Source organism: Schistocerca cancellata, chromosome 1 (assembly GCF_023864275.1).
Source record: "Schistocerca cancellata isolate TAMUIC-IGC-003103 chromosome 1, iqSchCanc2.1, whole genome shotgun sequence".
Taxonomy (NCBI): Eukaryota; Metazoa; Arthropoda; class Insecta; order Orthoptera; family Acrididae; genus Schistocerca; species Schistocerca cancellata.
The window spans coordinates 14,414,353-14,440,478 of NC_064626.1; the positions used below are offsets into that span (position 1 = coordinate 14,414,353).

The following is a 26,126-nucleotide window of genomic DNA, read 5'->3' on the forward strand; positions in this document are numbered from 1 at the left end:
CCAGTCACCCATGACTATAAAATTTCGTCTCCCTTCACTATCTGAATAATTTCTTTTATCCCATCATACATTTCTTCAATCACTTCGTCATCTGCGGAGCTAGTTGGCATATAAATTTGTTCAAATGGCTCTGAGCACTATGGGACTTCTGAGGTCATCAGTCCCCTAGAACTACTTAAACCTAACTAGCCTAAGGACATCACACACATCCATGTCCGAGGCAGGATTCGGACCTGCGACCGTAGCGGTCGCGCGGTTCCAGACTGTAGCGCCTAGAACTGCTCGGTCACTTCGGGCGGCTATAAACTTGTACTGCTGTGATAGGCGTGGGCTTCGTGTCTATCTTGGCCACAATAATGCGTTCACTATGCTGTTTGCAGTAGCTTACCCGCGCTCCTATTTTTTTATTCATTATTATACCTACTCCTGCACTACCCCTACCCATAAAATATATTTATTTATATAGAAGTTAGAAACACTTCACATAAAATAGTGGCGAAATAGAGGATCGGACAAGTGTTGCCCTCTGCTGCCTAATGTTACATTTAGTTCGCAGAAAACTACACGGACTGAGAGCCGTATTTTGGCAGACAGGGAGAGCGTCAGCACAGGATTTCGCGCGGCAGGTCAGGATAGGACCGGCGCGCCCACTGTCAAGGACGCTGCCCCCTCTCCTCCCCACCAGCGGCCGCCATGGGGCGAACCCCCTCCACCCCCCACCATTGTGCGTAGGCTAACGCGCTGGCCAGATTCGCCAGCGTGGAAAGCTACAGTACCACCCGGCATCCCACAGCACGAGACGGGGCACCGTACACAATGGAGAGTAAGTACACGCGAGAAATTCCTGGCCTGCCGCCAAGCCCGCTTCCTTAACGGCGCACGTGTTCTGCCAGGTGCTCGTACAACACGGTGCTCCGGCATTCCATGTGACGCTATTGCGCTTAAGTGACATCCCTTCTCCTTCAAAAATAGCAATAACTTCACTTTTCACTCAGTGCAACTATTGTCCATTGTCAATTAGGCTATGTACATGGACGACATTACCGTAACTCACTGTATAGTGTTCCTGTGAGTGCGCTTTATCTGTGAGGATACTCGAGTGATTGATGTCTGACCATACGATTGCAGCTTTGCGCAGTCTGTTGGAGCAGTGTTTACGATCTAGTCGTTTCAGTCGAGCGGTGCGTCAGCAGCTCTTGAATACTGCTACGTAGCGGATAAGCGATAACCGTTCTGCGAATTCCGTACCCGTGTCACATTTCTATCGGTGGCATTGGCGTCTTCAGGCAGCCTCACATAAAGTAAGTTTTACAGCACATCGACGCTGTATTCCTTGTTACTTGTTAGTTACTTGGGTTGGACAAGCACCGTGTTTTGTTACATGAGTCGCGAGTCGTTTGTCTTTACTTTCCGTGGTGCATATCGCTGAAAAAGAAACAATGAATTCTCTTTGCCATCTGTTTTGTAATAACTTTGATTATCACTGGCGTACGAAAAGGAATAGCTTCCTTTTCCTTGATGTAGCGTATGGGTGTTGTTTTTGTTGGCAGTGTTTGTTGTCGTTCTTGGAGATTCGCTTTTTCGTGAATTTGCTCTAGCGACGTTGAACGATTTACAAATAGCGTGGTGAACGTGTGAGAAAAACCTGCAAAATCTCCAGCTCTATGAATAAATTATTGTTTTGTTGCCATACGGAAACACTGTCAAATAGTAGCAGAGCGTAGCTTTTTTAGTGTATCGTAATACCACGCTGTTCTCAGTATTATAACGCAAATATAAAACATACGATGTATGTAGCAACTCTTATTCTCACTGTTATATTAATTCATTTACTGTATGTATATCATTCGGAACAAAAGTCAGCTGTTTTGCCATCGCTTATTCGGCAACATCCTTTCCAACGCTTATATTTTATTTCTTGCTGCCTCAGCATGTACGAATATTTAGCTTTTTCTCTTGATCTGTGGGCTGATTCTTTCAAAGAAGAACTCAGCAACCAGCCGCTACTGATAATGCAATTTATTTGCGTAAGCAGTGCAGTAACCAGTGTCAAACCGACAGGTCCATCTTCATAGACGGCTGTTCACAAGATGCACATTTGTTGAAGCTTACGTAAGTTTTTGGTTCTTTATTCCTCCTTGTGGTGAAAGATTCTTGGGATGGTGTCGCCTTACGTTAAAAGAAAAAAAAAACGGTGGTGGAAACGATCTATTTAAACATAAATGCCCTATTTCGTTTGCCTTATCAAACTGGTAATTTCGAATAGTAGCGCTGTAACCAAAGACAATGCAGATAGTGTGTTTCTGTATGGATAACATGAAAAACACAACTGCCATCAACAACTTTGAAAGCCCACCGGGAACGACGTTCACATTAAACAACTGTTTTCCGCATTTAATTCGTGTCATTTAAAGCATCAGTTACCGATAGCTCCAATGTCATTTAAAGGATCACGTACCGATAGCTGCAATGTCATTTAAAGCAACAGTTATCCGTAGTTCCAGGAATGGTAGTTTCTTAAATGTGTGCAGGGTTCTGTGGCTACTGAAGCAAGCTTAGTGACTCAATGCAACTACAGATTAAGGAGGGGAATGGTGTTTTGTATTAAAGATTCCAAAATTTGTGTCTCACTTCATTTTATGTTGTGAGTAAAGCTCAATGGAGAGCGTAAGGTATTCTGCCCGGAGGCCGAGCAAGAGATAGAAAACGAAAATTAACTCATGGCTGGTGAGTACGTCTTCTGTGGCAGTACTCTCTAATTTCATCGATTCAACGAAACGTGTGTTACTGTTTCGTTTGTCGTCTCGAACGTCCAGATTTAATAATTGTCGACACAAGCCCTTCAAGTGATGTAGCTCCGGGGAAAGGATTGGATGAGGAAAACACACTGTCGGGCGATGTGATGACTCTGCTTCATAGAAACCAAAACAAGCTTATGAAGAACTGTTGATGTTTTTCTATCTGAGGAGAAACAAAAAATATCGAAACGGTTATATGTTCGTGATGCAGAGCTTAAGCGAAAATAAACAACGCCGATCACGCGTCCTGATTAACGAAAATAAGCTAAGTGTCTCTTTGGCTCGGACCACGTTGTCATTTCTGGCGGGCGACCTTCAATTTGCGAAACAGTCTTCTCTGTTGGCGGCGCCACTTTCGTCGACAGCTGCCAATCACCTCTGGCATCGAGTTGCGCACTTGAAAAGCACACGTCACGCAAAAACATCTGTTCTTAATTGGCGCAGGTTGCAGCGTGCACGACGATGTTCGTATTTGTGCTTTCGTGTACTGGTGATTAATTTGGCAATGACGAAAGCGTTTCTGAAAGTTTGCGTTTGGAGCGTACTGGTACTTGCTACTTCAGCAAATCGTGGACGGTGGGAAAACTAGATAAAAGAAATAAATCATTAGTCTTGCGATACAAAGCGCATACTTAAGGAACTAAAGCTGCGAGCGAATTATGGTTTGAAGGTTGTTATATAGAACAAACTTAAGACAGAATTATATGGGGGGAATTTTAAAGAAGGAAAAACATGATATAGGCGGCCACAATCTTATCCATAGGAGGATCGGTAGACTAAACATATAATAGGGCTTCAAAAAGATTGGATTATGCAGTTCGGGTTAACGAAGACGATACGGTGATGGAGCTGTGCACACGACATTTCATTTCAGGATATCGCCAAAAATGATCGCTGGCAGAAGATATGCACATTACAGATACAGGGTGAAGCAGCAAGGACCAGTCACCCCAAATATGTCAAGAAGGCGCAAACATATGAAGATGCAGCGCTCCCTGAGCTGCATCGGACAATGTGGCGAATTACTGACGTACGCAAGAAACTTTGTACGTTTATAGCTGCTCACATATGACAGCAACTTTCTTTGTTTTAAAGTAACTATATACCTTTTTCTGTACCGATGCAAAGAGCCTTCGAAGAGGACTTCAACTACATAACATCCGTGGTATTTGCTCAATAATAGTAGAAAGGTACAGGAAGAGTCCCAGAAACGTCTACCAAATGTAATCGAAGCTCGAAATGTAGATCTGACATACCGTAATGTGGTTTTAGAAGACAGTACAGCACACTGAATTTCATCTGTACTGTTAGCTGCTCACAGGCCAGTGTTATACTGCAGTTGAAGTGTTCTGAAGTGGTCCGTCTTTCCTTGTAAGACATCTTGTTATCGTTTGTCTCCATGTAAAAGACCAGAGGCGTTAACTCTGGTGAGCGTGCAGTCCATTTTGTGCTAATAATTACCTGTACAAAATGGGCGGACATTAGTCATATTAGTACCATGGCCGTAATTACAACCTGTGGGCTCTGTGACAGAAGTACTGCACGCGCGCCAGATGTAACACCTCAGGACTTTTAATTGTGCGGAAAACTGAAGCAAAAGGTCTACAGGGAAACACCGACAACTACGGATGACGTGACATATCCTCCATATGAAATTCAATGGGCAGTATTGTCGTTGCGCAATTGCTTGTATCACTGGCACTTGGTTTGACAGCTATAATAATAAACACACTAACTGCACCATTTGGTATAGCATGGAAGACGTTAGTGGGACCCCTTTTCCTGACGCTGGGCCAGTTCGTGATGTTGTTTGTATCAGTGTAAGAGTTGTTTGCCACGACGACAATCCGTATTACTTCAGTTGCATTTCAACAAGGTGAAGTCAAACTCCACCGACAAAATTTCAATTTTATCCGCGCGATATTGTCTGAGTATTTAGGTATAACGGACCGGTGGTATCCTGTGGCTCATTATATACTAATTGTACGTCGTTTGAGTTGTTGCCGCCATTGCTGTACGTGTCTGTATTGCACTGAAAATACCTGCACGATTGTGCAAATGTGGACGGTATGCGCCGTGTATCTTTTTGGAAGCAAGCTTGTTCCATTCACACAGAGTACTCGCCGTCGACATCACTGATGGCCAGTTTACTGATCATCAACAACACTTCACTCACTGGCAGTACTATCTCGTTTTTTTCTTTTTTTTTTTATATTTTGGCCGATATGCACCTCGCGTATGAGACCCTACTATGGAGCTGTGCATGTGGGGACTATTGCATTATTGTGTGTCTTGTGATGTACATTTTTGTGACTACATATTACACTCTTTTTGACTACTGTGAAAGGTATTTTCACGGAAACGAAGATAAATGGGAAAACAAACTGAGTAACTCATTGCTCTATTATTCAGCAACGAGCCACCGAAGACCAAGGATGACTTGCACCAAAATAATCAGAAAGTATCCCTGAACAGGCACGGAAATTATAACCGTGGATTTCGGGTTTACCCGGTATTCTTGTTAAATTGTAAGTTAGATTTAATTTAAGACTATTTACTGTTGAGGAACGGGGTTGGGCTGAGTGAAGTTTCCAAGATGATCTTTCTTTTCCCTTAGATGGGTTATGTGTAGTTTAGTCCACTGTGTATTAAAATACTCGTTTTCTTAATTGTACGTTTCTCTTCACTTAAAACATTTTTTTTTTGTACACAGTGGCGCAGTTCTCTTTTGTGCATTATTGCGTACAATAATCTAATCTACATGTACACCACTGGTCTGCAATTCAGATCCAAATATTTGACAGAGGGTTCACAAAACCAATTTCAGATTCTCGGCCGTTCCACTCTCCTATCAGACGTGGGAAAAATCGAACACTTAAATCTTTCCGTACGAGCTCTGATTTCTCTTATTTTATTACTATGGCCATTTTGCCCTTTGTAGGCGGGAGTCAACAAAATATTTCCGCATTCAGGGGAGAAAAATGTTGATTGAAATTTTGTGAAAAGATCTCGCCGCAACAAAAAGGGCCTTTATTTAATGTTTGCCACACCAGTTCGTGTGTTGTATCCTTAACAATTACTCCCCTGTTTCCCGATAATACATAAAGTACTGTCCTTTTTTCTGTGATGTCCTCCGTCAGTACCGTCTGGTAAAGATCCCATACTGCGCAGCAATACTCCAGCAGAGGACGGACAAGTGTATAGTGCAGGCAGTCTCTTTAGTAGACCTGTTACATCTTCTAAGTGTTCTGCCAATAAAACGCAGTCTTTGGTTCGCCTTCCCCACAACATTATCTATGTGATCGTTGCAATTTAAGTCGCTCGTAACTGCAAACCCCAGATATTTGGTTAAATCGACAACATGAAAAATCATCGACGTTTGTCGTATTTCCTTTTTTTCTACTCTTCCTTTCCACTTTTAATTCTCCTTAAGAACATTTTTACTTTATTTTTGGCGGAAGGAACCCCCAGCTCCCAGGAGACCCTGCCGCACCATCTGCTTAGCGCTTGTGGTTGCTACCACACGGATTGCCGTAAGTCCAGTTGGATGGCTTCCAATAACTGTGGCTGCATATCTATTGGGGGAGTGTAGATACTTGTGTCTATTTAGAGTACCAACAATGGCCAAGTGCTATGTGTGTGTGTGTGGGGGGGGGGGAGGGGCGGGGAGGGGGGGGGGGAAGCGGCGCGCGCCTGTGAGTCCGTATATGATGAGTCCGTTCTCTGTTCCTCCTATGTACGTACCAAAAATGAAAAGAGCGGACCATTCCTTCTACAGAAAGTCGCGTAACTAATTAGCCACTGAAAGAGAACTAAGATACAATATTTATTCCAGTGAGGGCCAGTTTCCCCACAGAGGTATTTTTTGTTTTACTTTGGTATTTCTGAAGTATTAATACAATCGATTTCAAGACAATATTGCACCATCTTCAGGTACCACGCCGAATAGGGACATGCAGATGAGTTTGTATGTGTCGCATTCGATTGTACGTAGGTCAAAATAAAGAGAACATGAAAATGAAACAAAAAAATTAACTGCAGGAAAGTTAACGCCCATTGGAATAAATAAATAACAGCTGACAGTCCTGCGGATGTCTGATACGTAATAGGCTCCACGGAAAGTCAGTATAAATTTGAAAACGGAATAAATCACGGAATAATGTAGATAGAGAAGTACAAATTGACACAAATGCTTGGAATGACATGGGGTTTTATTAGACAAAAAAAAGTTTACAAAACGTCCGACAGATGGCGCTGGACAGCAAAACGTCAGTGACTGCGCATGACAATCGTGTATAAAAGGAGCTGTAATCAGAATCAGATGCGCCAGCAGTCGCAGCATGTTGACGTTACCTGAAAAGGCGCTTTTAGTGAAGCTGTATTATCAGAATGGGTAATATGCTAATTCAACGTTACGATCCTATCGCCATAGGAAGGGGATTCGAACGGGTAAAGGTCCGTTGACAAATGCAGCTGTGGCGAGAATGATTTCGAAGTTCGAAGCCACGGATTGTTTAGACGATAGACCCCGTAGTGGCCGACCGAGCACAAGGCGTAATGCTGCTGAGACAGTTCGGGAAGAAATGGAGACTGTAGCGGGTTCGTCTATGCACTGGGAAGTCAGGGCTCGTGCAGTCGCACGTCGCACCGACATTCCATACACTACTGTTTGGTTGGCACTTAGGCGTACCCTCCGATGCTATCGGTACAAAATCCATCGGCATCATGAACTGTTACCTGGCGATTTAGTGAAGCGGAGGGCATTTGCGGTGTGGGCGTTTCAAAAGATGGCGGAAGATGACGATTGGTTGAGTAACGTGTTGTGGACCGACGAAGCTCATTTCTCGCTCCGAGGGTCTGTCAGCGCCCACAACTGCAGAATTTGGGCTACCGAAAATCCTAGAACTGTCGTGGAAACTCCGTTGCACGACGAGAAAGTCACGGTGTGGGTTGGATTTACCACATCTACCGTTATCGGGCCTTTTTTCTTCGAGGAAATGCGTGATTCTGGTTTTGTAACTGCTAACGTGACGGGTGAGAGGTACGCCGATATGTTACAGAATCGCATCATCCCCAGCCTGGCTGATAAACACCTGCTGGAACGTACGATGTTTATGCAGGATGGCGCTCCACCCCATATTGCTAGAAGCGTGAACGATCTCTTGCGGGCGTCGTTTGGTGATGATCGTGTGCTCAGCCGCCACTTTCGTCATGCTTGGCCTCCCAGGTCCCCAGATCTCAGACCGTGCGATTATTGGCTTTGGGGTTACCTGAAGTCGCAAGTGAATCGTGATCGACCGACATCTCTAGGGATGCTGAAAGACAACATGCGACGCCAATGCCTCACCATAACTGCGGATATGCTTTACAGTGCTGTTCACAACATTATTCCTCGACTGCAGCTATTGTTGAGGAATGATGGTGGACATATTGAGTGAGCATTTCCTGTAAAGAACATCATCTTTGCTTTGTCTTACTTTGTTATGCTAATTATTGCTATTCTTATCAGAGAAGCGCCATCTGTCGGACATTTTTTGAACGTTTGTATTTTTTTGGTTCTAATAAAACCCCATGTCATTTCGAGCATGTGTGTCAATTTGTACCTCCGTGATTTATTCAGTTTTCAAATTTATACTGACTTTATCATCACCCGGTAAAATCCAAGCTGAGCATTACCGGATTCACTCTCCGCGTTTCAAACAGTAACATCAGCTCGTAAAGACAGAGAGAGCTGCTGTCTGCCACACCTAATGGCTGCTGCTCTGTCAGAACTACGAATAAACGACACTTTTTTACGGACTATGGGACGTGTTGGCATTGTGGGAATGAGAAGGCTGACCAACTAGCAAAGAACGCAGAAGAAAATGGAATACAAGAGAGAAGCATTCCGGTTGGAGATATAATTGGTTTAGCCAGAGTCAAGGCTAGAAGTGAATGGAACGTGGCGTGGAAGACGGAAGATCTGCACGCGTCACATGCTACAAGCAAATCCATTCAAACGTGCCGAAGGTACATTGGTGCGCCAAAAAGTGCGATACGAAACGCTGAGCCACTGGCAAAGGGAACAAGACCCATTTAGTAATGTCCGTTACCAGACTGGAATTCAACCACGACTGATGACGACACCATCTCCATAGAATTCACGTCATAACATCGTCACAGTGCGACTGTGGGAAGATGCAGCACATCAGCCACGTCTGAAAAGTTTCGAGACGAGTAAACAAGGACGCTAAAAAGCGTACATCAAAACTTATGAGTACTCGTAAATCTTCGCTACTGTCAGGCGCATCTTTTCTATTGCAAGCTCTTTGCTTTCCATATTTTGGGAGAAATTAGTATGGATCAAAACAAGGAAAAAATGTCCAGTAAGCATGGGCTCCAAAATGGATACCTTAAGAACTATGAACACTTCTTCAGTGGAAGGGATGTGTTTCACAGCAAGACGAACGAATGCTCATTGCTCTTAAGGTAAGCACTTTGGAGCCCATGTTTGCTAAACATCTGTTTTTTATTTTGGTCCATACTACTACCACCTTCGAAAGTTCATTGTTGTAATTCTGGCTCACCCTGTATGTTTGTGTAGCATATAATTAGTCTATGCCATTAATTATTAGCAGAAATGGTAAAGCTTATAGGACGAATCTGTTTCGAATATTTTTATTGTCAGGACCAATCTGTTTGAAGTATTTTTCTTAATATTTGTGATAACCTGTAAGTTACAGTGTGTGTTTCTGATACAATGAAATAAATAAATGAAAAGTATTAAGCATAACGAGTGGAAGACTTATTTTTTTGGGAAGGATCCTGGGGAAGTCCAATGCATCCGTAAAGAAAAGGCGTACGACATGCTAGTGAATTACGGTTCTAGATTATTGTTGCAGTGTTCGGAGTCGTTATCAAGCAGGTATGCAAATAGGCATTGATTGGTTTCAGGGACGTAGGCGTCGTAAGGATTCAGGGTCGCTCTGCTATGAACGTAACAGTGCAGTATAGCCCATATCGAACGCTCAGGGAATTTAAAATGGAATTATTCAAGGTATTTTTATTCCTTCTTTGCAACGACAAGAAAGTGCGTGTTTTTGTCACCAAACGCCTTCCGTTTTATCGAAATAAAACACGTTCAGTGGTCTACAATGTGATATATTCAGAAATTGGCTTCCTTTCTAGATCGAAACACATTTCGTTTAAAAGATGTTCATTGTAGTTAACAGTACGTCGTGCCTAGTTTTCGTTCACATCAGGAAACGCCGTCTGCTCGCGCGATTACGAGTTATTCATCCTTGTGCAGCGGTTGATTCTGGCCTAATCCCATGTTGCTTTTCAGAACGATGTATTTGTCGACGTAAATCTTGCATCTTTCTGGCAACATATCCCTCAAGTGTTTTGTGTACTGTTGCGAATGTTACCGCTAGTTTTCTCTATGACCTAGAGGTGTACTGTTTTTCTGTTATTCGTCATATGTGTGTAATGTCATTTAATTATGTTATTATGTATTTATGTAATGTGCAAGAGAAATTATAGTGTTGTGATGGAGTTGAAGGTTTAGCGAATAGATGGCGGTGCTGGGGGGATGATTTGACAGGGCAGGGCGGGGAGATGATTGCATAGTGAATGCAGAGTATATTTTCAGTAAATGACGCCCCACGGGTTGTGGGTATTTGAAAAATATCATGCTTAAAACAATGTGCTGCTGGTAAGAACTGTATTTAAACAACGAGTTTTGCTCGGCTGACCATCAGGTTCCTGTATACCGAATTGAAATAATACACAATTAGCACTACAAGATTAAACCGTCACAAATCTGTTAACTGACGTAAATGGTAACGACAACACACACTTAACAAAATGTCTCGTTCTCACTTAAAAGCACTTACAGCATCATATTAGGCGAATATAAAATAATGGACACCGGCTAATAACGGTTTACTTCCATATCTCCTTAAGCTGGCTTCTCCGACCCCGGGTTTCCTACCTAAAACTGTTCACTGGAGCATTCTCTATGTCCTGTTACATTTTTACACCTTCCTACGAAAAGACCCCGTATAAGCTGTGCCAGGCAGTGCGCTGTTTTAGGTTACTTCAGCAATCGGAGTTACCACACAGCGGATTACGTACTTAATCGCTGTTTACTGGTAGAGCCAAAAATGTCATAGAGGTCTTCATACATCGATAGTGATTAGTATCTTACGATTATACAACATGTGTGTCGTAAGCGACGACAAAATAAATGAGACCGTCATAACAGATAGTATGTTGCTACTACTAGCCACTTATCGTGTTACAATCGTAGTTGCGGTGAGAGAAATAAATGCAAAAAAGTAAGGACTTACATAGACACATAAACGCTCATGTGAAACAATCTACAGCGACATTCCACATGTGCACCGCTTTACTCGTACAGTGATTTTCAAGGCGCAGGCCGTACAGATACATAAAATGCTTTCGTATATATTACTCTATTACAGTTTAACGTATGCAACACGTTCGATTTCATAGACAATAACTTCGATTAACATCTCACGTAACACACTAAAGCGGTATTTGCGTCTCTTGTATGATGAGTTAAAATTTTATACAGTAAAGGACACTGCATAAAATTTTATTCGTCATATATTTGACGCAACTGTCGCTTTAGTTTGTTACGCGAGATGTTAATCGAAGTTATTGTCTATGACATCAGACGTGTTATACTGTGATTCACTGACGGAAAAAATCACAACACCAAAAAATAATTAATGTAGAGTAATGACATTTCGGGGATGCATTTATCTAGGTAACATGTTTAAGTGATTAATATTGCAAGATCACAGGTTAACGTAAGCCCGAGATAATCCAATGCAAATGTGAAGTGCTGCTACGTTAATAGCCGGTGTAACCGTCAAAATGTTGAATGCATGCATGCAAACATACATGCACTGCGTTGCAGGTGCCGGATGTCAGTTTATAGGAGGGAGTTCCATGACTGTTGCACTTGGTCGGTCAATACAGGTACGGTTAATGCTGTTTGTGGATAACGCTGGAATTATCGCCCAGTGATGTCCCATAGGTATTCGATTTAAAGACAGATCTGCTGATCGAGCAGGCCAAGGCGACTTGTCAACACTCCGTAGAGCATGTTGGGTTACAACAGTGGTATGTGAGCCAGCATTATCCTGTTGGAAAACACCTCTTGGGGTGCTGCTCACGAAAGGCAGCACAAGAGGTCGAAGGACTAGATTGACGTACAGATTTGCAGTCAGAGTGCGTGGAATAACAACAAGAGCGCTCCTGCAGTCATATGAAATCGCATGCCATACGAGGTCCAGCGTGTCTAGCACGTAGACGCATTGGCTGCATTCCCTCAGCTTGTCTTCTCCTACCCAATACACGGCCATCACTGGTTCTGAGGCAGCACCAGCTTCCATCAGGAAACAAAACAGAAAAATTGTACGTTAAAAGCCGGCGGCAGGCATAAAACGTCTTCCTAAATTGTGCTGAATGCTTTCTCAGAAAACTATTTTAAACAATTAGTTCATGAACACACTCGAAGCGTAAATGGTTGCGAAAGCGTACTTGATCTCTTAGCAACAAATAATCCTGGACAAATGGGGAGTATCATGACGGATACAGGGATTACCTACCACAAGGCAGTTGCTGCTAGGCTGAATACCGTAACACCCACAACCATCAAAAAGAAACGAGAAGTACATCTATTTAAAAAAGCTGATAAAATGCTCTTAACGCATTGTTAATAGACAATCTCTACTCCTTCCGATCGGATCATGCAACCCTAGAAAAGATACGGAATTATTTCAAAGAAATAGAGATATGTGCCACATAAATTAATAAGTGATGGTATTGATCTCCCATGGTGCACAAAACGGGTCAGAAGCAACGAAAAAAGCACGTCAAATTTAAAAGAACGCAAAATCCCCAAGATTGGCAAATTTCGAAATATAGCGCGTGCTTCAATGCGAGATGCTTTTAAAAATTTCCTCAACGAAATTCGGAATCTGGCAGAAAACCCAAATAGATTCTTGTCATACATAAAGCAAACCAGTGGCAAGACGCAATCAACACTTTTACTGCGCGACAACAATGGTGAAGTCACTGATGACAGTGCCACTAAAGCAGAGTTATTAAACACGGTTTTCCGAAACTCCTTCACCAAAGAAGACGAAGTAAATATTCCTGAATTCCAATCAAGAACAGGTGACAAGATAAGAAACATAGAAGTAGATATACTCGGTGTAGCAAAGCAGCTTAAATCACTTAATGAAGGCAAGGCCTCCGGTCCAGATTGTATACCAGTCAGGTTCCTTTCAGAGTATGCTGATACAATAGCTCCATGTTTAGCAATTATACACAACCACTCGCTCACAGAAACATCCGTACCTAAAGAATGGAAAATTTCTCAAGTCATACCAATACCCGGTCAGGGATTTTCTCTGCCTCGTGATGACTGGGTGTTGTGTGATGTCCTTAGGTTAGTTAGGTTTAATTAGTTCTAAGTCCTAGGGGACTGATGACCGTAGATGTTAAGTCCCATAGTGCTCAGAGCCATTTGAACCATACCAATACCCAAAAATGGAAACGGGACTAACCTGCTGAATTACAGGCCCATATCACTAACGTCGATTTGCAGTAGGGTTTTCGAACATATACTGTGATCGAACATTATGAATTACCTTGAAGGAAACGATTTATTCACACATAGCACCGATTCAGGAAATATAACTAGCTCGTTATACTCATCAAGTAATGAGTGCTACCAACAGGGGATGTCAAATTGATTCCATATTTTTAGATTGCCAGAAGGTTTTCGACACTGTTCCTCACTAACATCTTCTAACCAAACTGCGTGCCTATGGAATATCGCTTCAATTCTGCGATCGGATTCGTGATTTCCTCTCAGAAAGGCCACAGTTCGTAGTAATAGATTTAAAGTCATCGAGTAAAACAGAAGTAATATCCAGCGTCCCCCAAGGAAGTGTTATAGACGCTCTATTGTTCCTGATCTATATTAACGACATAGAAGACAATTTGAGTAGCCCTCTTAGATTGCTTGTAGATGATTCTGTCATTTACCGTCTTGTTAAGTCATCAGATGGCCTAGACGAATTGCAAAATGATTTAGATAAGATATCTGTATGGTACGAAAAGTGGCAGTTGACCCTGTATAAAGAAAAGTATGAAGTTATTCACATGAGTACTAAAAGAAATCCGCTAAATTTCGATTGCACGATAAGGCAACAAATCTGAAGGCTGTAAATTCAACTAAATACTTAGGGATTACAATTACAAAAAAACTTAGTTGGAACAATCACATGGATAATATTGTGGGTAGAGCAAACCAAAGACTGCGATTCATTGGCAGAACACTTAGAAGGTGCAACAGATCTACCAAAGAGACTGCTTACACTACGCTTGTCCGCCCTATTCTGGAGTACAGCTGTGCGGTGTGGGATCCGCATCAGGTGGGACTGACGGATGACATCGAAAAAGTACATAGAAGGGCTGCTCGTTTTGTATTATCGCGACATCGGGGAGATAGTGCTACAGCCATGATATGTGAATTGGAATGGCAATCTTTAAAACAAAAGCGTTTTTCGTTGCGAATGGGTGTTCTCACGAAATTTCAGTGACCAGGTTTCTCCTCCGATTGCGAAAACATTCTGTTGGCACCCACCTACTTAGGAAGAAATGATCACCATGATTAAATAAGAGAAATCAGAAAAATTTCAGTGCTCGTTTTTCCCCGCGCGCCGTGCGAGAGTGGAACAGTAGAGAGACATCTTGAAGATGTTCAGTGAACCCTCTACCAGGCACTTTATTGTGAATAGCAGAGTAATCACGTAGTCGTAGACCTCCATCCTGCCCTCCAATGAGTTCTCGCTTGACACTATTGAAGTCGAAAATGGCGGTGGTTTGGGGTCGGTGGAATGCACCTACATGGCATCAGGCTTGGAGCTGGCCTGAAAGTAAACGATTTATAGTAGTTCGTTGTGTGACTGTGGCGCCAGGTGGCTGCACATGCAGTACGACGCGCCGCAGCCACACGCCAGACACGGTGGTCTTTCTTCTCGGTAGTGCCACGCTGCCGTCCGGAACGCAGTCTTCTTGTGATGGTACATTGTCGTCAACACAGCTGCCAACAATCATGTACAGGGGCTCCATTTCTGCCAAGTTTTTCTGCGGTATCGCAGAAGGAACATCCGGTCTCTCGTAGCCCTATTACACAACCTCGTTCAAAGTCACTGAAGTATCGATAATGGCGTCTTTGTCGCCTTAAAGGTATGGTTGACTACCGTCAACTCACCACGTCCACTGTCGACGACCGTTGCAGCGCGTATCTGAAGCAAACCTGAAGTGCATCGTCGTGGTGGCGCTACAAGCGTCGCTCTATGCGACTGGCGCGAATTTGAGTAGACTGGACTTGGCCACTGTTTCTATGTTTCGATACAGTGTATCGATACCTGGAACTGTTTCAGTGTTTCGGAACGGCTATGGTTCACTGTTTCGAAACAGTGGTGTTTCATTCCGCCCTTGTCTCGGATCTCGAGCCAGACACACAAACTGTATCGTTGTTTCAAACTAAGACTGTTTCAGTCCACCTGCGCCTGGAACGGACTAATTGTATCGAAACAGTGATGTTTCATTCCGCTCTGTCTCTGACGAGATTCGGGCTCGGCACAGGTACTGAAACACAACATACCACTTCATGAAACACTTTCAAGAGTGTCGAAATCTTTTGACAAGCAATAGCATGAAGCTCAAGATATCCGAAAATAAAGCTTCGTTTCTAGCTGACTGTCCTATTCCGAAATGGCGTAACATCTGCTTTATTAACCAAATAATAAAACAACGCATACTATTCGCATTCAAAATAATAAATATGTGAAAATCATTCAGTTAAATTACACTTTTTTTATAACATACGCTTCTCTGTTCATGTACAGTAATCATATTAAGAAACGCAAGTAAGATTACAACATTTTAAATAAAAAAAAGGCGTAGAGTGACAGTTATTAGACATGTATATAAATTTGATGTAGGTATAATTGCAAGCAATCTGTTTGACATATCACCGACAGTGTAATGGTGAACGGTAAGCATCGTAAATTCATAGTAACGGTTCGAAACACATTGAAACACAATTTTTTTCTGTTATATTTTGTTATTTATTCGAATTATTTGGCGTTATTTGTGAGTCTATAGTCACTGTGTCTATTATCCACAATGATTCCCTTTGTGTGCATGGAAATTAGTAGGATGGGTATATTAGCCATACTAATGGAATGTGGGAATCCCAGTAGCATATCTGTTGTTTCTGCAGTTTGCTCCCACCTCCAGTTCCGTTCGTGGAGGTCCTTCTGTCTTCAGCTAAGGCTTTCCTCAGCCAATTGAAAAGTATGAAAGTCGTACATGATACAAAAGCAGCGCATTTGCTGCAGGAAATACGAAACTGCCAAGATGCCTAAGTGATAGTTTCATACTTTCTGCGATATGATTAGCGCTCTCGCACCTCATTTGTGTTTATATGGACATACTTATACAGTAGACATTCAAGATGATAAAATGTGTAGGTTTATTAGATTACAAAACAAGCTGTTTCACTGTTTCGAAAGACCGTATCTAAACATTACATTGTACTGCTTCATTTGTTTCGAAACATTTACGTGTTTCAGTTTGCCCATCTCTAGAGTAGACGTTATGTTGCAGTTGTAGAAACACGCCTGCCAACTTTCGTTGCACAGCTCCTTCTTGGTGTTGCGAGTTTTTTTCCCACCAGTGTATATTCACCCAATGCGGAATTAAAACGGTGTTGTATGAAGTGCACAGCTAACGTACGTTTACTAAATGTAGTGACCTTCACATTAGCATCTTTGCGGGTATGTAAGTTGTTACTTCTATGCATATATTTCCGTCACCTCGACGAGGTATGTAACACGCGTATGTTGCTCTTAGGTGCAATATGCAGACTATCTGTTACGACTGGCACATTTGCTTACCATATCATACGACTCGCGGCTTGTATAATCGTAAGCTACTAGTCACCATCGGTATATGAGGGAAGATCTCTATGACCTACTTTGGTTCTACCAGTAAACAGTGATCAGCCGTGCATTTGCCTCTGTGTGCTATGCATCCATCGAAAGCCGATTGCTGATGTAACATGAAAGAGTGGACTGCCTAGCATAGTTCACGTATTGACGATGTAATTTGTATTACGGTGTGACAACAGGTAATGTTTTTGTGTTATGATTTGTTCATAATGTGTCGCATCACTGTGTATGCCATACAGTTTTCAGTGACACATTCATGGTTTTATTATTTGATGTGAATGATTTTATATCCACCTAATACTGTACTGTAAATGATTTTAAGTGAGTATGTGAGTTGTCGTTTCCATTCATATCAGTTAACAGACTTGTCACAGGTTAATATTGTAATACTACTTGTGTGCTAGTTTCATTTGGTATAGAGGAACCGGGTGATCGTCAGTCAGCTGCAAGTTGTTGTTTAAGTAAAGATTTTATCAGCAGATGAAGGCGGCAATCGTGACATTTTTCGGATGCAAAGTACTGGAGTTGAGAGTCTGCTGGAGGAAATAAAAGGGCGAGAAAGTGATAGAAAGTGAAGGTGAGGAAGGAAAAGATTTTTTTGCACCTTCAATAGAAAAGTAACTACGAGCAATATGGCCACACAAATGAAGAATCAAACAGTGATGCTTGAAAGAAAGATGGCACAGTGCTTGTGCAAACCTGCTGGGTAGATTTAGGCTACCCGAATTCGAAAGGGAGTTTGCCACCATTCTGAGGCCACCACCCAATATCTAGCGTGGGGAGCATGAGAAAGATAAGGGCGATTAGGGCGAGTACGGGGGCATACGGACAGCCATTTGCTCCTCGTTCGATACGACAGTAGGAGAGAAAATCGATATGTCGCACTGTTCTGTACAATGGCTTGCGGAGTAGCTACATGGGGAGGACACAAATGTGGAAAGACCATAAACACTCCACATTACTGTGTGTAGTACGGTGTAGTAAAGCCGTGGGGTTCAAGACAGGTTCAAGTCATCTCGGAGTGGATAAATACAAGGCGTGTATGGTTTTCAAGAGAATCTTGTATGATTCTTTCTGGCAAAGAGTGGCAAGTTCAGGAAACGGTGATGGAGGGTCACAGTAGGGATCACGCACCCTTCTCTCCAAAGTAGATCAGAAAGGCTCAGTAATGATGACATATGGCCACTGTCGTTCAATATGCGGCAGTACATCCTCGTGCTCGCAAAACCGGTCCTGGACGACCCGAGCTGTGTGAACAAGGGCCCTGTCATCTTGGAACACATCATTATCACTGCGGACGGACCTGATCAGCCAAAAATGGTCACTTTATCCTTGGCAGTAATGTCTCCTTACAGAGTAACCATGGCTCCCATGGAATAACATGCTATGGCTGGCTAAATCATCGCCGACCCCTGCCAGGTTTCAGAAGTTGGAAACAGTGGGAAAGCGGACTCTTTCTCGCATTGCCCCTGTGCATCTCTGCTGAATGGTGATGTGACTGCGTCTCGCCCTCAGTTCCCCCTTGTGGAGCTCCCTTCGCGTTGTCTGGGTGCTGACAGCGATCGTGAAGGCGACGTTCAGTTCTGCAGCGACTTTTGCAGCTAACGTGATCTTATTTGTGGCTACCATCCTTTTCAGTCACCATCTGCCACGATCACTCAACACACACTTTCGTCTGCACTGTAACGTAGCGGACAAGTTTTTCCGCATTCCCTGTGTGCGGTTATAATCTTCGATTCGGTGCCTCCGGCTCCCTTGTTTAGTGAAGCGTCCAGCACGCGAGGCCGAACAATTTGCCCACGTTCAGATTCACCTAGCTCCGACACACCGTGATGCACTCCCACCTACACAGGACTCTGTTCTGACGACGACTGACGCTTCCAACATACACGAGAACATCGCACAGGCGCCGTTCGTGGCCAAATACGACAGCGTAACCTGCAAGCTAGGCCAGCATCTGCATTTATGCTCAACCATTTTATCGGATATTAATGTACTTTTCTCCAACCCCTGTACACGGGGTGATTCACGAAGATATATGTTATCAAGGTTAGGAAACGACTGAAATAACTCACTAACGGTTGCCAATAATGACATAAACGTTTCTACATTCTTAATGGAAAGGAAACAAACTTAGCCGAGCGGTCTATAGCGCTGCAGTCATGGACTGTGTGGCTGCTCCCGGCGGAGGTTCGAGTCCTCCCTCGGGCATGGGTGTGTGTGTTTGTCCTTAGGATAATTTAGGTTAAGTAGTGTGTAAGGTTAGGGACTGATGACCTTAGCAGTCAAGTCCCATAAGATTTCACACACATTTGAACAAACAAACATACTTGTATACAAACTTACTTGCTTCTCTTGATGTTCTGGAAAACTACTGCAGATACATATCTGGGACATGTTTTAATAGATTCTACAGACCAATAACAACAAAATAAATGGAAAACGTGCTTTGCGATGGCTTCATATTAACGAAGTTGCTAAATTTCAGGCAAAATCTTTTATTAGCCATAACATAACTCCGTAACTAAACGTTTGCGGACCTATGTTTATATGAACTTTTTTCTTTAGTTATACTTGTAGAATAACATATAAAAATATTTGCGTATCTTCGTGAATCACCCTGTATACAGTATATAGATGTGGATCCACACACGTCAAAAAAATCTTTGCATCATCTTGATATCCGAGAGTTCCGGAACCTGTACAGAAAAATGGAATAGAGATCAACATAAACATCATTTTCGCCATTTTTATTGCTCAAGAAAACCATACATGTTCTACCACCGTACAGGAAGACCTTGCTGTACACACCGGTACCTCTAATACCCAGTAGCACGTCTTCTTGCATTGATCATTCCTGTATTCGTCGTGGCATACTATTCACAAGTTCATCAAGGTACTATTGGTCCAAATCGTCTCGCTCCTCAACGGCGATAAGCAGCCCTTTTCAATCCATCCCAGGCATGTTCGATTGGGTTCCTGTCTGGAGAACATGCTCGCCACTCTAGTCGAGCGATGTCGTTGTCCTGAAGCAAGCCATTCACAAGATGTGCACGATGGGGGCGCGGATTGTCGTCCATGAAGACGAAAGCCTCGTCAATATGTTGTCGATATGGTTGCACTATCGGTCGGAGGATGGCATCCACGTATCGTACAGCCGTTACGGCGCCTTCCGTGACCAGCAGCGGTGTACCTCGGCCCCAGATAATGCTACCCAAAACAGCGAGGAACTTCCACCTTGCTGCACTCGCTGGATAGTGTGTCTAAGACGTTCAGCCTGACCGGGTTGCCCCCAAACACGTCTCCGACGTTTGTCTGGTTGAAGGCATTTGCGACACTCATCGGTGACGAGAACGTGATGACAGTCCTGAGCAGTCCATTGGGCATGTTGTTGGCCCCATCCATACCGCGCTGCATGGTCTCGTGGTTGCAAAGATAGTCCTCCCCATGGAAGTTGGAAGAGAAGTTGCGCATCATGCAGTCTATTGTGCACAATTTGAGTTGTAACACGACGTCCTGTGGCTGCACGAAACGCATTATTCAATGAACCTCCGAGCCATCCACTGCAGTAGTAGCCCTTGGGCGGCCTGAGCGAGGCATGTCATAGTTGCTGTCTCTCTATATCTCCTCCATGTCCGAAGAACATCGCTTTGTTCACTCCGAGACGCCTGGACATTTCCCTTGTTGAGAACCCTTGCTGGCACCAAATAACAATGCGGACGCGATGGACGCGCGGTATTGACCGTCTAGGCATGGTTGAACTACAGACAACACGAGCCGTGTACCTCCTTCCTGGTGGAATGACTGGAACTGATCGGCTGTCGGACCCCCTCCGTCTAATAGCCACTGCCCATGCATGGTTGTTTACATCTTTGGGCGGGTTTAGTTACATCTCTGAACAGCCAAAAGGACTGTGTCTGTGATATAACATCCACAGTCAACGTCTGGCTTTAGGAGTTCTGGGAACCGGGGTGATGGAAAACTTTTTCTGATGTGTGTATGAGGCACATGTTTGCCGATTGAAGTGAAGGCCACCATGCGTAAGACCGCTTCAGTAAGACCTCGAGTCAGAAAGTAAACCGACGGTATTAAAAAAAAAAAACCTCCGTTTTCGTTAATGGGTTTTGGTCGTACTGTGCCGGTTCCCGGAAGAGACACTTGTGGAACATGGTGCGCCATGTGTTTATAAAATTGGCTGCAGCCGATATTTTAAATGGTTGAATGGAACGAAAGATTTATGGCTCAGAGAACAGAAGATCTGCTATATTATGTTCGTGTTGCTGTCCTAGCATGTCGAATTTAAGGGAACGAAAGGCTGAAAATCGATGCTGCCACAAAACACAGTACGCTCAAAATACTGTCTTAAGAATATCGAATTTCGCGCTTTCGTTTGAGAGATTTCTCGTCATTGACAGTTGGCTCTGTAAGACACTAAAAGCTAGCGCACAGGCGAACGGTGATTAAAGCCTATAACCCGCTACTGCACTTCAGCTTGTTGGCCAAAGTGCGGCGACAAAAACTATTTCAATCATCATATTCGAAGTGGCTTTAGTGTGTCGAGTGCCCTCGCATTTTGAGTTACCAAGTAAACTGGAGGTCTGAATAACGGCAGTCAGAAACGGTCTAAGGCTCTTTCCTCGCATCTGCAGTCAACGAAATTTTTATGATGCTAAATTTTAAGATGACCAGCTATATTTTGTTTTAATAAGTCTCGTAACAGAGTAATTTTGTGATGCTAGGTCGATATCTTCACTCCAGTAGTGTGTCATCTATACGTGATACAAGAATAACTTTTTGCTGGAAGAACAGATAAACATGCAGTTATGTAATGTGCTGAGTAACGAAAACCAGCTGCTGTACTATAGACACTTGGAGATCATCGGTAGTGGTTGTCTTGCGCTGAGTCGACAAGAACAGAAGAAAGCCGACGGCACTGAACTATGTAGGCATTGATAGCAAAATATGGTGGCTGTGTGTAATGTCGTACTTTCTCCTAGATTTGCATCAGTATGACGACAGTTCGCACCGCTTCACCTAATAAAGTTGTGAAGAATTTTGCGATCGATATGGGTTTCGCATAACAACAACGACTTTGAAACGGTTTTTCAGCCAGTTTCACGAAATAGTGAAGGCGTAGTTAGGCAGTTGGGACTGCCAATAAATTATTACCGTGAATGTCGGTCCATGTTTAGAAAAAAATATGGAAGCACAGGAGGAAATGAAAATATCCATAAAGATATCAGAGTTGTCATACGCCTACGTTGACGCACATGCACGTGTACAAAAGTGGCCTAATGCAAACAGCTGCATCGTCTTACCAGGTTCCCAACTGCTTCATTATGTCTCCTCCTCAGCAATGCTTCTACTCAAAGTGCTGTAAATGATTTACGCCCTGTTTTCAAAATCCTGCTTGATCAACATCTGCTAGCAGAACATTTATTTAAATAAAGTTTATTTTAACAGATAATCCGGTTTGGCTTTAAAGATATGCTCAGACCTACAGGAGGAAAATAAAAGTATTTCAGAATTTGTGACAATGAACCTGTTACCTACAAAGAGTAAAACAAGTAAATGTGTTAGCTTATTAGGTAGCAGCACAGAGGACGCCAAGTCGTTAAGTGAACTGCCTATTGTTAACGACTACGCGTTTCCTCGAAAGGTCAAAGCAACTTCATTTCAAGAGTGTTTATCCTCTTGCTCGTAAAACGTTTTAAGAAGGAAGAAGAATTCGGGTTTGACGTCCCGTCGACTATGAGGTCATCAAAAACATGCTGCAAGCTCGGATTCGGGTAGGAAATTGCTTACATTCTTTCCAAACGAATTTGTCTGGAGTGATTTACGGAAACGAAGAAGAACGTAAATCTAGATACCTTATATTGGATCTGAACCACAGTTCTCTCAAATGTGACTCCAATCTCTTACCACTGCACCACCTCACTCGTTCAGTTTATGTGGGGAGAAGGTACCGGTGACCGTTGTTGACTACTAGTAGGCGAGATTAGTTTCCTAGACGGCATACGGTCGTCTTCAGGTTATCGTGTTTTGATATTCTCTTTACTATGGCTGGGTTATTCTTTTTGTTTCTATATGCAGATACACTCTAACACAGAAAAAAAAACCGCACCACGAAGGAATTATCCGAATGAGACGGAAATCGGTAGACGTGATCCACATGTACGGGCAAACAAATAGTTTCTCAGATAAATAGGATTAATTGTTGAAGAGAAAGAGCCTCACAGATTGAGCAGTTCAGTAACGCGTATGTTGACCTCTGACCCTTATACAAGCAGTTGCTCGCTTTGGCGTTGATTGAAAGGGTTCTTGGGTGTCCTCCTGAGGGATATCGTCCAACTGGCGCGTTAGATCTTCAAAATCCCGAGCTGGTTGGAGGTCCCTGCCTATAATGTTCCAAACGTTCTCAGTTGGGCAGAGATCCGGCCACTCTGCTCGCCAAGATAGGGTTCGGCAAGCGCGAAGACGAGCAGCAGACACTCTCCTCGCGCGCGGGCGCCCGTTATCTTGCTAAAATGTAAGTCCAGGGAAGCATGTGATGAAAGGCATCATAATGGAGAGTAGAATAACATCGACGTACCGCTGTGCTGTAAGGGTGCTGCAGATGACAAGCGAAGAGGTCTTGCTACGAAAACAATTGTCACCCCAAACCATCCGTCTTGATGGTGGGACGGTACGTCGGCGACAATTAGATTGGTATCTCACCGCTTTCCGGGGCGTCTGCAAACACTTCTTCTGCCCGGAATCTCATTTACTGGAGTATGATTGTCTTCTGTGATGAGTCCTGCTTTGAACTGAGCCACGATCAACAGCAAAGAAATGCCTAGAAACGGCGCAGACAGCAGTGGGATACTGAACTGTTGTCGCTTGCCATACCGACCTACCTACGCAAGATTTGAATACAAACAGTGGTTTCACAGCGGAGAGTCATATCTCTTATATCAACTTTTGCAAAAAGCGACAAGTTGCTCCATTGTTTGAGTTCTGTATTAATCATTACTGACGTTCCTCCGTGCCGGCCGCGGTGGTCTAGCGGTTCAGGCGCTCAGTCCGGAACCGCGCGACTACTACGGTCGCAGGTTCGAATCCTGCCTCGGGCGTGGATGTGTGTGATGTCCTTAGGTTAGTTAGGTTTAAGTAGTTCTAAGTTCTAGGGGACTGATGACCACAGATGTTAAGTCCCATAGTGCTCAGAGCCATTTGACGTTCCTCCGTAACCGCTAAGTGAGTTCCAAGGTTGGAGGAAGGCCACAGCAGACCACCCGCTACATATCCTTTCCTGGCAAAGCTCTGTGTTATTCTACTGATGACAACATTACTTAGATATTTTGAAACGAGGCGCGAACGTTACGCTAGAGCTACGGAGCGAACAACAAATGATGTAATCCTCACTAAACGGGACATCAGCCGTAGCGTCTGACGCATCACGCGCCCCATCATCGATAGCTGGAGGCGTTAATAACTGGACCTAATAGAGACGCGTTACTGACGTATCTCTGAAGGCAAATAGGTCGATAGCCGGGCAGTGGTGAACGCGAATTTTAAAAAGCAGTCTGTTGTGAGGAATGCTGTCGTCGAAGACTTGTGGTTCGATGAACGCTCTTCCAGGCCCTTAAGTGTGTTTTGCAGAGTATTCATGTAGATGTACATGTACATGAGAGGCGTAGTTACACAGTGCGAGCCAGCATTCGAGCTGGCCTAGTCATTCAGTGCAGTGCAGCTACCCATACGAGGTATTGTCAAGTGCGAGCCGATCAGTACCTCGCATCCGAATAACTAAAACATATTTCGTTTTTAATAGCCTCTCGTCTCCCCCACCATGCCACCGTCGGCAGCTTTCATGCTACTCGGAGGCCACTAACCTCTACACCAACAAGGCCAGCTTATTATCAGCGTGATGAACGTTTAGTGTATGTACACTCTGCACAATTGGAACAATTTTCGCAATCAATACTCGCTAGTGATGTACTTCATGCAGCAACGACGTTCTCTAATGTAATAAACGAAGCTACGAAGTACTGTATTACTATGCAGGGTTCATTTTTAATATACACAAAAAATTTAACAAACGAGTTATGAATTTGATTATGAATAATAAAAGTTACTTGCTTTCATAAAATTTTTTAGGTTTTCATTTATAGCGTCACACACTTCTGGTATTATTTTAATTACAGACGCTTTTGAAATTCTGAAAAATCGACGATAATATATACGATATCCCAGAAGAAAGGTATAATAGTTTTGTTTCTAACTTCACTCTTGCATCCCTTATGCGTGTACCTTCACGTCGAATTTTTAGAGCAATTAAATTTAAGAGCGTTTCTCCTTGTGTAGGTGTCACTATCATTACTGTTTTATAATCTCGCGGACCTTCATTATTTAGTTCTTTAAATGTTATATGCGTAGCCTTTTTCCTTTGCATCTAGTTCCTAACCCAGATCGTTTTTTTTTTAATTTTTTAATTTTCTTCATTACACTTTGAGATCGAAGCATTCTAGCATAAAGCATTTTTGTTAACTCCATTCATTATGGTATGAACTGTGATCAGTCGTGTATTTTGCGACGACATTGCACGAGATATTGCTACTGAAAAGATGCGAGTACATGCGTGCTTTAGGTGTCCACTTTCATGTCAGCAACTGGCACTCGTGTAGCCGTGCAATGCGATTTGTAGCTATCTACTGTCAGGTCAGGAACTCGTATTGTGTAACCGAGCTCTTAAGGCGAGGAATTGACACTCGCTTGGACGTGTCACGACAAGATCCGGTGAATGTTGGAGCTAATTTATCCAAGAATGAATACCACAGGGAAGGAAGAAAGAGACGGACAAACGGGGGAAGAAGCTGGCGATATGAACTGTGAAAATCCGGAAGCCGTCTTGGTCATCTATAGCGCGAAATGTACCTGGGAGAGCTTTTCTTCTAGTAGTGCGACACTCACTACTAAAAACAACCTTGTTTTCTACTTGTTGGCTTCAGGGGTACTTTAAATTCATTTGATTTCATTGTGTCACAATATGTTTTACCGCGGCTGACCTACCCTGTATGGTACAAGCCAAATAAGTGTACACAGCTCAAAAAATATTGAACAAAGACTATGGCTTGTATTCTCTTTGTTGATTCCCGTGGAGATATGAATAGTGCGGAACGGGGATTCGTCAACTGTAGATTTATGAAGCAATGTTACATGTATACTCATGCATACTTATGTACATTTCTGTACAAAAGTTGAGGAAAAAGGAAAAGGAAATAGCGCGAAGGACTCCTCAGAC

At 43.2% G+C, this 26,126-nt stretch overlaps 1 protein-coding gene across 2 annotated transcripts in view; it reads left to right on the forward strand.

Annotated features, from left to right (window-relative positions):
• Positions 1-696: 696 nt before the first annotated feature.
• Positions 697-26,126, forward strand: part of LOC126164356 (cystathionine beta-synthase) — a 161,033-nt gene continuing 135,603 nt past the window's right edge. The window contains exon 1 of one of the 2 annotated variants that reach the window (XM_049920233.1): positions 697-823. In XM_049920233.1, the coding sequence (XP_049776190.1) occupies positions 817-823 (7 nt within the window). In that variant the 5' untranslated portion in view covers positions 697-816. Of the gene's footprint in view, positions 824-1,162; positions 1,302-26,126 lie in introns of those variants that run through there. The other variant, XM_049920234.1, reaches the window with a different exon arrangement.